The 13379-nt window shown below is 51.1% G+C and overlaps 1 protein-coding gene across 1 annotated transcript in view; it reads left to right on the forward strand.

The window, feature by feature from the left end:
- The window catches only part of LOC139228282 (disintegrin and metalloproteinase domain-containing protein 19-like), a 268077-nt gene that overhangs the window by 134479 nt on the left and 120219 nt on the right, over positions 1 to 13379 (forward strand). The window contains exons 9-10 of the mRNA XM_070859466.1: positions 2659 to 2854; positions 4492 to 4600. Coding sequence (XP_070715567.1) covers positions 2659 to 2854; positions 4492 to 4600 — 305 coding nt within the window. The remainder of the gene's footprint in view (positions 1 to 2658; positions 2855 to 4491; positions 4601 to 13379) is intronic.

A 13379-nucleotide genomic window follows, 5' to 3' on the forward strand; every position in this document is an offset into this window, starting at 1 on the left:
GGGAGGAGAGGTCGGGGATCGGGAGGAGAGGTCGGGGAGGGGTCAGGAAGGAGAGGTCGGGGATCGGGAGGAGAGGTCGGGGATCGGGAGGAGAGGTCGGGGATCGGGAGGAGAGGTCGGGGAGGGGTCAGAGAGGAGAGGTCGGGGATCGGGAGCAGAGGTCGGGGAGGGGTCAGGGAGGAGAGGTCGGGGATCGGGAGGAGAGGTCGGGGAGGGGTCAGGGAGGAGAGGTCGGGGATCGGGAGGAGAGGTTGGGGAGGGGTCAGGGAGGAGAGGTCGGGGATCGGGAGGAGAGGTCGGGGATCGGGAGGAGAGGTCGGGGAGGGGTCAGGGAGGAGAGGTCGGGGATCGGGAGGAGAGGTCGGGGAGGGGTCAGGGAGGAGAGGTCGGGGATCGGGAGGAGAGGTCGGGGAGAGGTCGGGGATCGGGAGGAGAGGTCGGGGAGGGGTCAGGGAGGAGAGATCGGGGATCGGGAGGAGAGGTCGGGGATCGGGAGGAGAGGTCGGGGAGAGGTCGGGGATCGGGAGGAGAGGTCGGGGAGGGGTCAGAGAGGAGAGGTCATGGATCGGGAGGAGAGGTCGGGGATCGGGAGGAGAGGTCGGGGAGGGGTCAGGGAGGAGAGGTCGGGGATCGGGAGGAGAGGTTGAGGAGGGGTCAGGGAGGAGAGGTCGGGGATCGGGAGGAGAGGTCGGGGATCGGGAGGAGAGGTCGGGGAGAGGTCGGGGATCGGGAGGAGAGATCGGAGAGGGGTCAGGGAGGAGAGGTAGGGGATCGGGAGGAGAGGTCGGGGATCGAGAGGAGAGGTCGGGGAGGGGTCAGGAAGGAGAGGTAGGGGATCGGGAGGAGAGGTCGGGGATCGAGAGGAGAGGTCGGGGAGGGGTCAGGGAGGAGAGGTCGGGGATCGGGAGGAGAGGTCGGGGAGGGGTCAGGGAGGAGAGGTCGGGGATCGGGAGGAGAGGTCGGGGAGGGGTCAGGAAGGAGAGGTCGGGGATCGGGAGGAGAGGTCGGGGATCGGGAGGAGAGGTCGGGGATCGGGAGGAGAGGTCGGGGAGGGGTCAGAGAGGAGAGGTCGGGGATCGGGAGCAGAGGTCGGGGAGGGGTCAGGGAGGAGAGGTCGGGGATCGGGAGGAGAGGTCGGGGAGGGGTCAGGGAGGAGAGGTCGGGGATCGGGAGGAGAGGTTGGGGAGGGGTCAGGGAGGAGAGGTCGGGGATCGGGAGGAGAGGTCGGGGATCGGGAGGAGAGGTCGGGGAGAGGTCGGGGATCGGGAGGAGAGATTGGGGAGGGGTCAGGGAGGAGAGGTCGGGGATCGGGAGGAGAGGTCGGGGATCGAGAGGAGAGTTCGGGGAGGGGTCAGGGAGGAGAGGTCGGGGATCGGGAGGAGAGGTCGGGGAGGGGTCAGGAAGGAGAGGTCGGGGATCGGGAGGAGAGGTCGGGGATCGGGAGGAGAGGTCGGGGATCGGGAGGAGAGGTCGGGGAGGGGTCAGGGAGGAGAGGTCGGGGATCGGGAGGAGAGGTCGGGGAGGGGTCAGGGAGGAGAGGTCGGGGATCGGGAGGAGAGGTCGGGGAGGGGTCAGGAAGGAGAGGTCGGGAATCGGCAGGAGAGGTCGGGGATCGGGAGGAGAGGTCGGGGATCGGGAGGAGAGGTCGGGGAGGGGTCAGGGAGGAGAGGTCGGGGATCGGGAGGAGAGGTCGGGGATCGAGAGGAGAGGTCGGGGAAGGGTCAGGGAGGAGAGGTCGGGGGGGTCAGGGAGGAGAGGTCGGGGAGGGGTCAGGGAGGAGAGGTCGGGGATCGGGAGGAGAGGTCGGGGATCAGGAGGAGAGGTCGGGGATCGGGAGGAGAGGTCGGGGAGGGGTCAGGGAGGAGAGGTCGGGAATCGGGAAGGCTCGGTTGTGGTGCTGTGGGGAGGTCGAAGGATCCGTTGAGGAATGTGAGGATGGTTATCCCACTGCTCCTGGCCCACAAGGCTTGTTGCGAGAGTTGTTTAGCTCGGGGAGCTGGCCACACTGACCTCTGGTTTACTGCCGAGTTTCCTCACCCCCAGGAAACTGTGCAGCATTATTCATTTGAATTTTGGTCTCCCTATTGCCCTGCGGAAGCCCCAGTTACATATGTTAATAAGCATCCTGCCTGTCCGAGGCGCGACACTTGCACACTCCAACAATATCAGCCGCTGAGAAAATGGCGACGAGCGTGTACATGGTGTGTTGGGTCGGGTTATGAACATTTCATTTGTTAACCTCCCCCTCCGCCCCCCCCGCTGCGTGGGAGGCGGGGGTTAATATCGAGGCCATAGTCTGCGACTGGAATCACATGTAAGTTGGCACAAGTTGGGGTGGCGGTTATTTTGGGTTTTTAGTGAAAATCAAGGTCATTTTTCCTGGTGCCAACCTCAAATGATCAGATTTACTGATTTCAGTTTTACAGATTATCACGTTAGTATTGGAACTCATGTTCTGAGTTGCTAATCCAGTGCCAGAACCACGAAGCTACTGTACCCTGGGACCTTGTCCATTCCTGACCCCTGAATACAGACACCTCACATATAACACACTGACTGGCCAGCAATTTACAGATTACTTTCCACTCACTCCTTCCCTGTCTGAAATATTGCCCAATTAAAATGTCAGCGCATTTCATTGCTGCCTCTGTTCTACAGTTAGTTTCAGCAGGAAGTGTCTGCAGGTTGGTGATGGGAGAATGTGACTTGCCAGAGGTCTGTACAGGCACCTCCTCAGATTGCCCCAGCAATACGTATGTGAAAGATGGCCACCCATGCGGTAACGGAAACATATACTGCAGCACAGGGGTCTGTCAGTCTGCGGATAAACAGTGCCAGGAGATCTGGGGCGAGGGTGAGTAAAGAGTACCAGAATTCTCCACACTGTTCCAGCACAGTCCCACTCACACACTCAGCATGAGCTTCGTCAAGTGTACGGATGTGATTGGATGGATGCCCTGTGCCTCAAAACACCCACAATTCCCCACAAATCCATGATCCCAACCTTGCTAACAGAGTCTGCACGGTAATGAGAGCAAGCGGTTGGAAAATCTCAGTACACCTACAATTGGCACTATGTTGACATGAGCCAAGATTGGGAATGGAACTGTCAAACTCATGCAGTGGGTGCTCTGGAGAGAAGTGGTTCTTAGTGTTGGCTAAAGAGGATCACAAGCTGCGTTCCCCAGCGACTGACTCCATCCCTCTCCCTGGCGGCTGTGTGAGGCTGAATCAGACTAAACATAGAAACATAGAAAATAGGTGCAGGAGTAGGCCATTCGGCCCCTCGAGCCTGCACCACCATTCAATAAGATCATGGCTGATCATTCCCTCAGTACCCCTTTCCCGCTTTCTCTCCATACCCCTTGATCCCTTTAGCCGGAAGGACCATATCTAACTCCCTCTTGAATATATCCAATGAACTGGCCTCAACCACTCTCTGCAGCAGGGAATTCCACAGGTTAACAACTCTCTGAGTGAAGAAGTTTCTCCTCATCTCAGTCCTAAATGGCCTGCCCTTTATCCTTAGACTATGCCCCTGTCAGGTCAGATGCGGGAAGAATGTTCCCGATGTTGGGGAAGTCCAGAACCAGGGGACACAGTCTTAGGATAAGGGGTAAGCCATTTAGGACTGAGATGAGGAGAAACTTCTTCACTCAGAGAGTTGTTAACCTGTGGAATTCCCTACCGCAGAGAGTTGTTGATGCCAGTTCATTGGATATATTCAAGAGGGAGTTGGATATGGCCCTTACGGCTAAAGGGATCAAGGGGTATGGAGAGAAAGCAGGAAAGGGGTACTGAGGTGAATGATCAGCCATGATCTTATTGAATGGTGGTGCAGGCTCGAAGGGCCGAATGGCCTACTCCTCCACCTATTTTTCTATGTTTCTAACTCTTGCTACTTGTATCCTAACTCGCACAGAGTCCCGTTCACCCATCATCCCTGTGCACCTTCATCTACATTGGCTCGCAGTTAAGCAACGCCTTGAGTTTAAAGTACTAATGCTTGTTTTCAAATCCTCACAATCTCTGTAACCCCCTCCTCTCGTCTTACAACCCTCCGAGATCTCTGCACTCCTCCAATTCTGGTCACTTGTGCACTCCCGATTTTAATCGCTCCTCCATCGGTGGCCGTACCTTCAGCTGCCTGGGCCCCAAACTCTGGAATTCCCTCCCTAAACCTCTCTGCCTCTTTACCTCGCTTTCCTCCTTCAAGATGCTCCTTAAAACCTTAAATGTGGCTCGGTGTTAACGTTTGTCTGATGACGCTCCTGTGAAGTGCCCTGGGAAGTTTTACTATGTTAAATGCGCTATATAAATACAAGTTGTTGTTGTATTTTAGTGACTCTCACACTTTCTGTTTCTCTGTCGTTCCCATTCTCTCACACTCCCTTTCCTTCTCACTCGGGGGAAGGCTGGGGAGCAGTTAGGATATGTGGCTTGTTTCTGTGCTGTTGAATCTCTGTAATTCTCCCTCTCTCTCTCTGATAGGTGCGGTTTCTGCTGAAACTATTTGTTATGAAGTTACAAATTCACAGGGAAGTGTATATGGGAACTGCGGCCGGAACCAGAATGACGAATACATAAAGTGCACGGATCAGTAAGTTTGGCAAAAACTCCCACTTGTTTAGAACTGCCAGCGCTAATGCAGGAATTTCATACTGAGAGAAGTTGAATAGATTGTGCTGCTTTATATTGTTCCAAATTATGATTTAATAAATAATGTGATTAAGTATGGAGAAATCATTGCTATCCGGTCACAACATCAAAGCATCTTGAACCAACATGAGGCCTTCCCTAATGGCTCATTGATAACAACTCGGAGTGGTTGAATTTCCACAGCTGTTACCGCAGATTTGGAAAACATATGTGTGGCTGTGCTCATGTCTGTGTTCGTTTGCATATGTGTGTTTATATGTGTGTTTGCGTGTGTCTGTTTTGTGCATGTGTGTTTATATGTGTGCGTGTGTTTGTTTATATGTGTGTGTGTGCGTGTGTTTGCATGTGTGTGTGTGTTTGTATGTGTGCACGCATGTGTGTGTGTTTGTATGTGTGTGCATGTTTGCGTGTGTGTGTTTGTATGTATGTGTGTTTGTGCATGTGTCTGTTTTGTGCACGTGTATGTTTATATGTGTGTGTGTGCGTGTGTCTGTTTTGTGCACGTGTGTGTTTATGTGTGTGTGCGTGTCTGTTTTGTGCATGTGTGTGTTTATGTGTGTGTGTGCATGCGTGTGTTTATGTGCGTGTGTGTGTGTTTGTGTGTGTGTGTGTGTCTGTTTTGTGCACGTGTGTGTTTATGTGTGTGTGTGTGCATACGTGTGTTTATGTGCGTGTGTGTGTTTGTGCGTGTGCGTGTGTTTGCGTGCGTGTGTGTTTGTGTGTGTGTGTGTGTGCATGCGTGTGTTTGCGTGCGTGTGTGTTTGTGTGTGTGTGTGTCTGTGTTGTGCACGTGTGTGTTTGTATGTATGTGTGGGCGAGTGATCGCAAGAATGCTCCTCAATTGCCTTCTCCCTGTGGCTGTCGAGCTCCACCCAGAGTCGCAATGCGGATTCCACCCACTAAGAGGCACAATGGACATGATCTTCACCGTGCTTCAAATTCAAGAGAAATGCAGGGAGCAGCGCCAACCCTTGTACATGGCCTTCTTTGACCTCACAAAGGCCTTCGACACTGTCAACTGGGAAGGATTATGGAGTGTCCTCCTCAAATTCGGCTGCCCTCAAAAGTTTGTCACCATCCTCTGCCTGCTCCACGATGACATGCAAGCCATGATCCTGACCAATGGATCCATCACAGACCCAATCCACGTCCGAACCAGGGTCAAGCAGGGCTGCGTCATCTCAATCTTCCTTGCTGCAATGCTCCATCTCACCCTCAGTTAGCTTCCCGATGGAGTAGAGCTGATCTACAGGACAAATGGGAAATTGTTCAAAGTCCGTCGCCTCTAGTCCAGATTCAAGTTCGTCCAATCCTCTGTCGTTGAATTACAGTATGCAGACGACGCTGGAGTTTGCACACACTCGGAGGTCGAACTCCAAACCATTGTCAACACCTTCACTGAAGTGTATGAGTGTATGGGCCTTACACTAAACATCTGTAAGAAGCTCTACTAACCTGCCCTCGCCACACCATACTGCCCTCCCGATTCTGAAAATGCATGACGAGGCCTTGGACAATGTGGACCATTTTCCATACCTCAGGAGCTTACTGTCAACAAGGGCAGACATCGATGACAAAGTCCAACACTGCCTCCAGTGCGCCAGTGCAGCCTTCGGTCGCCTGAGGAAGAGAGTGTTTAAAGACCAGGACCTCAAACCTGGCACCAAGCTCATGGTCTACAGGGCAGTGGTGATACCCGCCCTCCTATGTACAGCAGGCACCTGAAAACACTGGAGAAATACCACTAACGCTGCCTCTGCCAGATCCTGCAAGTCCATTGGCCGGATAGACGCACCAACGTCAGTGTTCTCGCTCAGGCCAACATCCCCAGCATCGAAGCACTGACCACACTCGATCAGCTCCGATTGATGGGTCACACCGTCCGCATGCCCGATAATAGACTCCCAAAACAAGCACTCTACTCAGAGCTCCGATACAGCAAGCGAGTCCCAGGTAGGCAGAGGAAATGCTTCAAGGACACCCTCAAAGTCTCCTTGAAAAAGTGCAACATCCCCACTGACATCTGGGAGTTCCTGGCCCAAGACCGCTCAAAGTGGAGGAGAAGCATCTGGGAAGGTGCTGAATACCGCGAGCCTCTTCATCGGGAGCACGTGGAAGCCAAGCACAAACAGCGGAAGGAGCACATGGCAACCCAGGCACCCTGCTCAACCGTCCCGCCAACCACCGTCTGCCCCACTTGTGACAGAGACTGTAGGTCCCGCATTGGGCTCATCGGTCACCTGATATTGGTGTAGAAGACTCCGAGGGACTGTCGAAGAAGAAAGTATGTGTGTGTGTATGTTCGGGCATGTGTTTGCGTGTGTGTGTGTGTTTCCATGTGTGTGTGTGTGTTTCCATATGTGTGTGTGTGTGCGTGTTTCCGTATGTCTGTGCGTGTTTCCGTGTGTGTGTGTGTGTTTCCGTGTGTGTGTGTGTGTGTGTGTGTGTGTTTCTGTGTGTGTGTGTGTGTGTGTTTCCGTGTGTGTGTGTGTGTGTGTGTGTGTATTTCCGTGTGTGTGTGTGTTTCCGTGTGTGTGTGTGTGTGTGTGTGTTTCTGTGTGTGTGTGTGTGTTTCTGTGTGTGTGTGTGTGTGTGTGTTTGTGTGTGTGTGTGTGCGTGTGTTTGTGTGTGTGTGCGTGTGTTTGTGTGTGTGTGTGTGCGTGTGTGTGTGTTTCTGTGTGTGTGTGTGTTTCCGTGTGTGTGTGTGTGTATTTCCGTGTGTGTGTGTGTGTGTTTCCGTGTGTGTGTGTGTGTGTGTTTCTGTGTGTGTGTGTGTTTCTGTGTGTGTGTGTGTGTGTTTCCGTGTGTGTGTGTGTGTGTGTGTTTCTGTGTTTCCGTGTGTGTGTGTGTTTCCGTGTGTGTGTGTGTGTGTGTTTCTGTGTTTCCGTGTGTGTGTGTATGTGTGTGTGTTTCTGTGTGTGTGTGTTTCCGTGTGTGTGTGTGTTTACGTGTGTGTGTGTGTGTGTGTGTATGTGTGTGTTTCTGTGTGTGTGTGTGTGTGTTTCCGTGTGGGTGTGTGTGTGTGTGTTTCCGTGTGGGTGTGTGTGTGTGTGTTTCTGTGTGTGTGTGTGTGTTTCCGTGTGTGTGTGTGTGTTTCTGTGTGTGTGTGTGTGTGTGTGTGTGTTTCTGTGTGTGTGTGTGTTTCCGTGTGTGTGTGTGTGTTTCTGCGTGTGTGTATGTGTGTTTCCGTGTGTATGTGTTTCCGTGTGTGTGTGTGTTTCTGTGTGTGTGTGTGTGTGTGTGTGTGTTTCTGTGTGTGTGTGTGTGTGTTTCCGTGTATGTGTGTGTGTGTGTATTTCCGTGTGTGTGTGTGTGTGTGTTTCCGTGTGTGTGTGTGTTTCTGTGTGTGTGTGTGTGTGTGTTTCCGTGTGTGTGTGTGTGTGTGTGTGTTAGTGTTTCTGTGTTTCCGTGTGTGTGTGTGTGTTTCCGTGTGTGTGTGTGTGTTTCTGTGTTTCCGTGTGTGTGTGTATGTGTGTGTGTTTCTGTGTGTGTGTGTGTTTCCGTGTGTGTGTGTTTACGTGTGTGTGTGTGTGTGTATGTGTGTGTTTCTGTGTGTGTGTGTGTTTCCGTGTGTGTGTGTGTGTGTGTGTGTGTGTGTGTGTTTCTGTGTTTCTGTGTTTCCGTGTGTGTATGTGTGTGTGTTTCTGTGTGTGTGTGTTTCCGTGTGTGTGTGTGTGTTTACGTGTGTGTGTGTGTTTCTGTGTGTGTGTGTTTACGTGTGTGTGTGTGTGTGTATGTGTGTGTGTTTCCGTGTGTGTGTGTGTGTGTGTGTGTTTCTGTGTGTGTGTGTGTGTTTCTGTGTGTGTGTGTGTGTTTCCGTGTGTGTGTGTGTGTTTCTGTGTGTGTGTGTGTGTTTCCGTGTGTGTGTGTGTTTCTGTATGTGTGTGTGTGTGTTTCCGTGTGTGTGTGTTTCCGTGTGTGTGTGTGTTTCTGTGTGTGTGTGTGTGTTTCCGTGTATGTGTGTGTGTGTATTTCCGTGTGTGTGTGTTTCCGTGTGTGTGTGTGTGTTTCTGTGTGTGTGTGTGTGTGTGTTTCTGTGTGTGCGTGTGTGTGTTTCCGTGTGTGTGTGTGTGTGTGTGTGTTTCTGTGTGTGTGTGTGTTTCTGTGTGTGTGTGTGTGTGTTTCCGTGTGTGTGTGTGTGTGTTTCTGTGTTTCCGTGTGTGTGTGTGTTTCCGTGTGTGTGTGTGTGTGTTTCTGTGTTTCTGTATGTGTGTGTATGTGTGTGTGTTTCTGTGTGTGTGTGTGTTTCCGTGTGTGTGTGTGTGTTTACGTGTGTGTGTATGTGTGTGTTTCTGTGTGTGTGTGTGTGTGTGTGTTTCCGTGTGTGTGTGTGTGTGTGTGTGTTTCTGTGTGTGTGTGTGTGTTTCTGTGTGTGTGTGTGTGTTTCCGTGTGTGTGTGTGCATTTCTGTGTATGTGTGTGTGTGTGTGTTTCTGTGTGTGTGTGTGTGTGTGTGTTTCCGTGTGTGTGTGGGTCGGTGTGTGTTTCCGTGTGTGTGTGTGTGTGTTTCCGTGTGTGTGTGTGTTTCTGTGTGTGTGTGTTTCTGTGTGTGTGTGTGTGTGTTTCCGTGTGTGTGTGTGTGTGTTTCCGTGTGTGTGTGTGTGTGTTTCCGTGTGTGTGTGTGTGTGTGTGTGTTTCCGTGTGTGTGTGTGTGTGTGTTTCCGTGTGTGTGTGTGTTTCCGTGTGTGTGTGTGTTTCTGTGTGTGTGTGTTTCTGTGTATGTGTGTGTGTGTGGGGGGTGGCGGGATGTGTGTGGCGGGGGAGAGACGACATGGACTGTTTAAATAACCAAAGCCTAAACAAATCACAAAGTACCCCTGTCACAATACCTGATCTGCATGTTTACAACAGGACCCGTTACTTCCCTGGTAGTCATAGCTTACGATAATGGAGTTGTTGACCAAACGCGGCAATTAATCTCTATCACTTAGTCTACAACAGAGCCAGACATGAGGCAAGCGAGTTCCCAGTGGTGGAGAGTTTTAGGAACCATTTCCGGCCCTTCCGCTGGATTTTTGGCGGGAATGCTCCAGTCATTGCGCAGGATTTTAAACCGTTAGCGTTAATTGCTTCAAACATCCATCAGTTTTATGCTGAAGGAACAGATGGACAAAAGCACAGGCACAGGGGTATTTACAGGGACCACAAACAGATCCAACAAGGGTCTACAAATCCTGCAGGGAGAAAGGTGAAGGAGACCACAGGGAAGACGGAGTAAATTGTAAAACACAAAGCTGAAGACCATCCTCCGGTACTATAACAGAAAGAGAATTAACAAAGGAGAATCACAAGCTGTTAATAATGTAAAGTGAAATAAAACGAGCCATACTTGTAGGAATTGTTCTATAGTCGAACACAATGAATAGAATGATAGAATCATATGGCACAGAGGAGACCATTCAACCGATCCTGTTGGAGACGCTGGGTCTGGATCAGAGGAGGCTGAGGGGAGACCTGATTGAGGTGTATAAAATTATGAGGGGCCTGGATAGAGTGGATAGGAAGGAGCTGTTTCCCTTGGCAGAGGGGTCAACAATCAGGGGGCATAGATTTAAAGTAATTGGGGGGAGGTTTCGAGGGGATTTAAGGGAAATGTCTTCACCCAGAGGGAGGTGGGGGTCTGGAACTCGCTGCCTGAAAGGGTGGTAGAGGCAGAAACCCTCACCACATTTAAACAGTACTTGGATGTGCACCTGAAGTGCTGTAACCCACAGAGTTCCTAGAGCTGGAAAGTGGGATTAGGCCGGATCGCTCTTGGTCGGCTGGCGCGGACACGATGGCCGAATGGCCTCCTTCTGTGCTGTAAATTTCTGTGATTCTATGTCTGTGCCAGCTCTTTGAAGAGCTATGCAATTATACCCACTCCCCCATTATTCCCCATAGCTCATCAAAATTCTCCTTTACGAGTATATATCCATTTCACTTTTGAAAGTTACAATTGAATCTGCTTTCAGGCAGTGCATTCCAGATCGTAACTGTCATGTATCTTACACTACTGTATATAACTGTATCTTACCATGCTATACATGACTGTAACTAGATATGACCTGTAACCACAAGCATACCTTACCACCAGGGGTGCACTTGCAGGAGACACTGCATACCTGTTCCACACAGGTATATAAAGACAGGTCTCAGGCAAGTGTAGTACTCAAGAGCTGTGAAATAAAGGTGCAGGTTCAGAGTGACCTTGACTTCAGCATGTGCCTCATGTAAGTCTGTACTACAGGGACAGGACTTTACAGTGGCGACAAGTTACGGGATTACAGAATCCACAGAATGGCTACCAACGGCTCAGATGAGAAATACAATGCTGGAGACAATTGGGAGGACTTTATAGAAAAGCTCCAACAAAGCTTTGCAACCAAAGACTGGTTAGGCGACGATAAGGCAGACAAGAGAAGAGCCCATCTCTTGACCAGCTGTGGCTCGAAACCATACGCCTTAATGAAGGACCTGCTGGCACCCGAGAAACCAGCAAGCAAGTTGTTTGAAGAGTTGAGCACACTGGTGAGAGACCACCTGAAGCCAGTGAGCAACCTACACATGGCCAGACATAGGTTCTACAACTACAGACGCTGTGTGGGCCAGAGCATACCCGACTTCGTGGCGGAACTTCGGAGGTTGGCTAGTTTATGTGAGTTCTCCGATGAACTAAGGAGAGAAATGCTGAGAGACTTTTTCATTGAAGGAATAGGCCACGCAGGCATATTCCGAAAGCTTATAGAAACCAAGAACTTGACCCTAGAGGCAGCAGCACTGGTTGCACAGACATTCCTGGCAGGAGAAGAAGAAACGAGATTGATCTATACTGCGGGTACGACAACTAACAAAACATCGGAACAAGGGGTTCACAGCGTGAAATGAGCCGCTACCCCCCACACACAGATAAAGGCAGGAGAGCAGGCCCTCAACATCAGGCAGTGGCGCCAGAAGCCATCAAGGGCCACAGGAACGGCCGTTCACACCTCACCAACCCACAATGCGAGCAATCAACTACAAACTGAGAGAAGCTCAAGAGAGATCAGCCAGACGCAGCTCATCCTTCGGAAACAATGGAAGCGGTCTGTGCTGGAGATGTGGGGGAAGGCACTCAACAAGGGGGTGTCGATTTCAGCACACTGTTTGCAGAAACTGCAACTATACAGGGCATCTGGCCTGCGTGTGCAGAAAAACAGCAGCTCGGCTGGTATACGAACCGGAAGGGTCCGAAAGCGGACCAGAAGACGGTGGGGACAGTGCCCGGGATGCCGAGGTACAGCGGGTCAACATGATCAATGTCCACTGTTCTTACAACAAGACGCCTCCAATAATGATGAGGGTCCTACTCAACGGGATACCCGTCAACATGGAACTGGACACGGGAGCTAGTCAATCTCTCATGAGCGTCCAACAATTTGAACAGCTGTGGCCGCACAAAAGCAACAGACCAAAACTCATCAACACCAAACTAAGGAACTATACCAAAGAAATCATCCCAGTCCTTGGCAGCGCCATGCTCTCTGTCACACACAAAGGGACAGTGAACCGACTTCCCCTGTGGATTGTTCCCGGAGACCCCCCAGCACTGCTGGGGAGAAGCTGGCTGGCAAAACTAAACTGGAAATGGGATGATGTTCACGCCATGTCGTCAGAGGAACGGACCTCCTGTTCAACAGTTCTAAGTCGATTGAACATCTCTTTCAGCCAAGTGTGGGCACCTTCAAAGGGGCTAAAGTTAAAATCTATATCACACAGGATGCAAGACCGGTCCATCACAAGGCTAGAGCTGTGCCTTATGTGATGAGGGAAAAGACTGAACACGAACTGGACCGGCTTCTGCGGGAAGGCATTATCTCACCCGTGGAATTTAGGGACTGAGCAAGTCCCATCGTCCCAGTCATGAAGCCTGATGGATCCGTACGAATCTGTGGGGATTACAAGTCTACCATAAACAGAGTCTCCCTACAGGACCAATACCCGCTGCCCAGAGCAGAGGGGTGCATGCAATAAAGGTGTAGCAGTTATAATGGGTGACTTTAATATGCACATAGATTGGGCTAGCCAAACTGGAAGCAATACGGTGGAGGAGGATTTCCTGGAGTGCATAAGGGATGGTTTTCTAGACCAATATGTTGAGGAACCAACTAGGGGGGAGGCCATCTTAGACTGGGTGTTGTGTAATGAGAGAGGATTAATTAGCAATCTCATTGTGCGAGGCCCCTTGGGGAAGAGTGACCATAATATGGTGGAATTCTGCATTAGGATGGAGAATGAAACAGTAATTTCAGAGACCATGGTCCAGAACTTAAAGAAGGGTAACTTTGAAGGTATGAGGCGTGAATTGGCTAGGATAGATTGGTGAATGATACTTAGGGGGTTGACTGTGGATGGGCAATGGCAAACATTTAGAGACCGCATGGATGAATTACAACAATTGTACATTCCTGTCTGGCGTAAAAATAAAAAAGGGAAGGTGGCTCAACCGTGGCTATCTAGGGAAATCAGGGATAGTATTAAAGCCAAGGAAGTGGCATACAAATTGGCCAGAAATAGCAGCGAACCTGGGGACTGGGAGAAATTTAGAACTCAGCAGAGGAGGACAAAGGGTTTGATTAGGGCAGGGAAAATGGAGTACGAGAAGAAGCTTGCAGGGAACATTAAGGCGGATTGCAAAAGTTTCTATAGGTATGTAAAGAGAAAAAGGTTGGTGAAGACAAACGTAGGTCCCCTGCAGTCAGA

The sequence above is a fragment of the Pristiophorus japonicus genome, chromosome 2 (assembly GCF_044704955.1).
Source record: "Pristiophorus japonicus isolate sPriJap1 chromosome 2, sPriJap1.hap1, whole genome shotgun sequence".
Classification (NCBI taxonomy): domain Eukaryota; kingdom Metazoa; phylum Chordata; class Chondrichthyes; family Pristiophoridae; genus Pristiophorus; species Pristiophorus japonicus.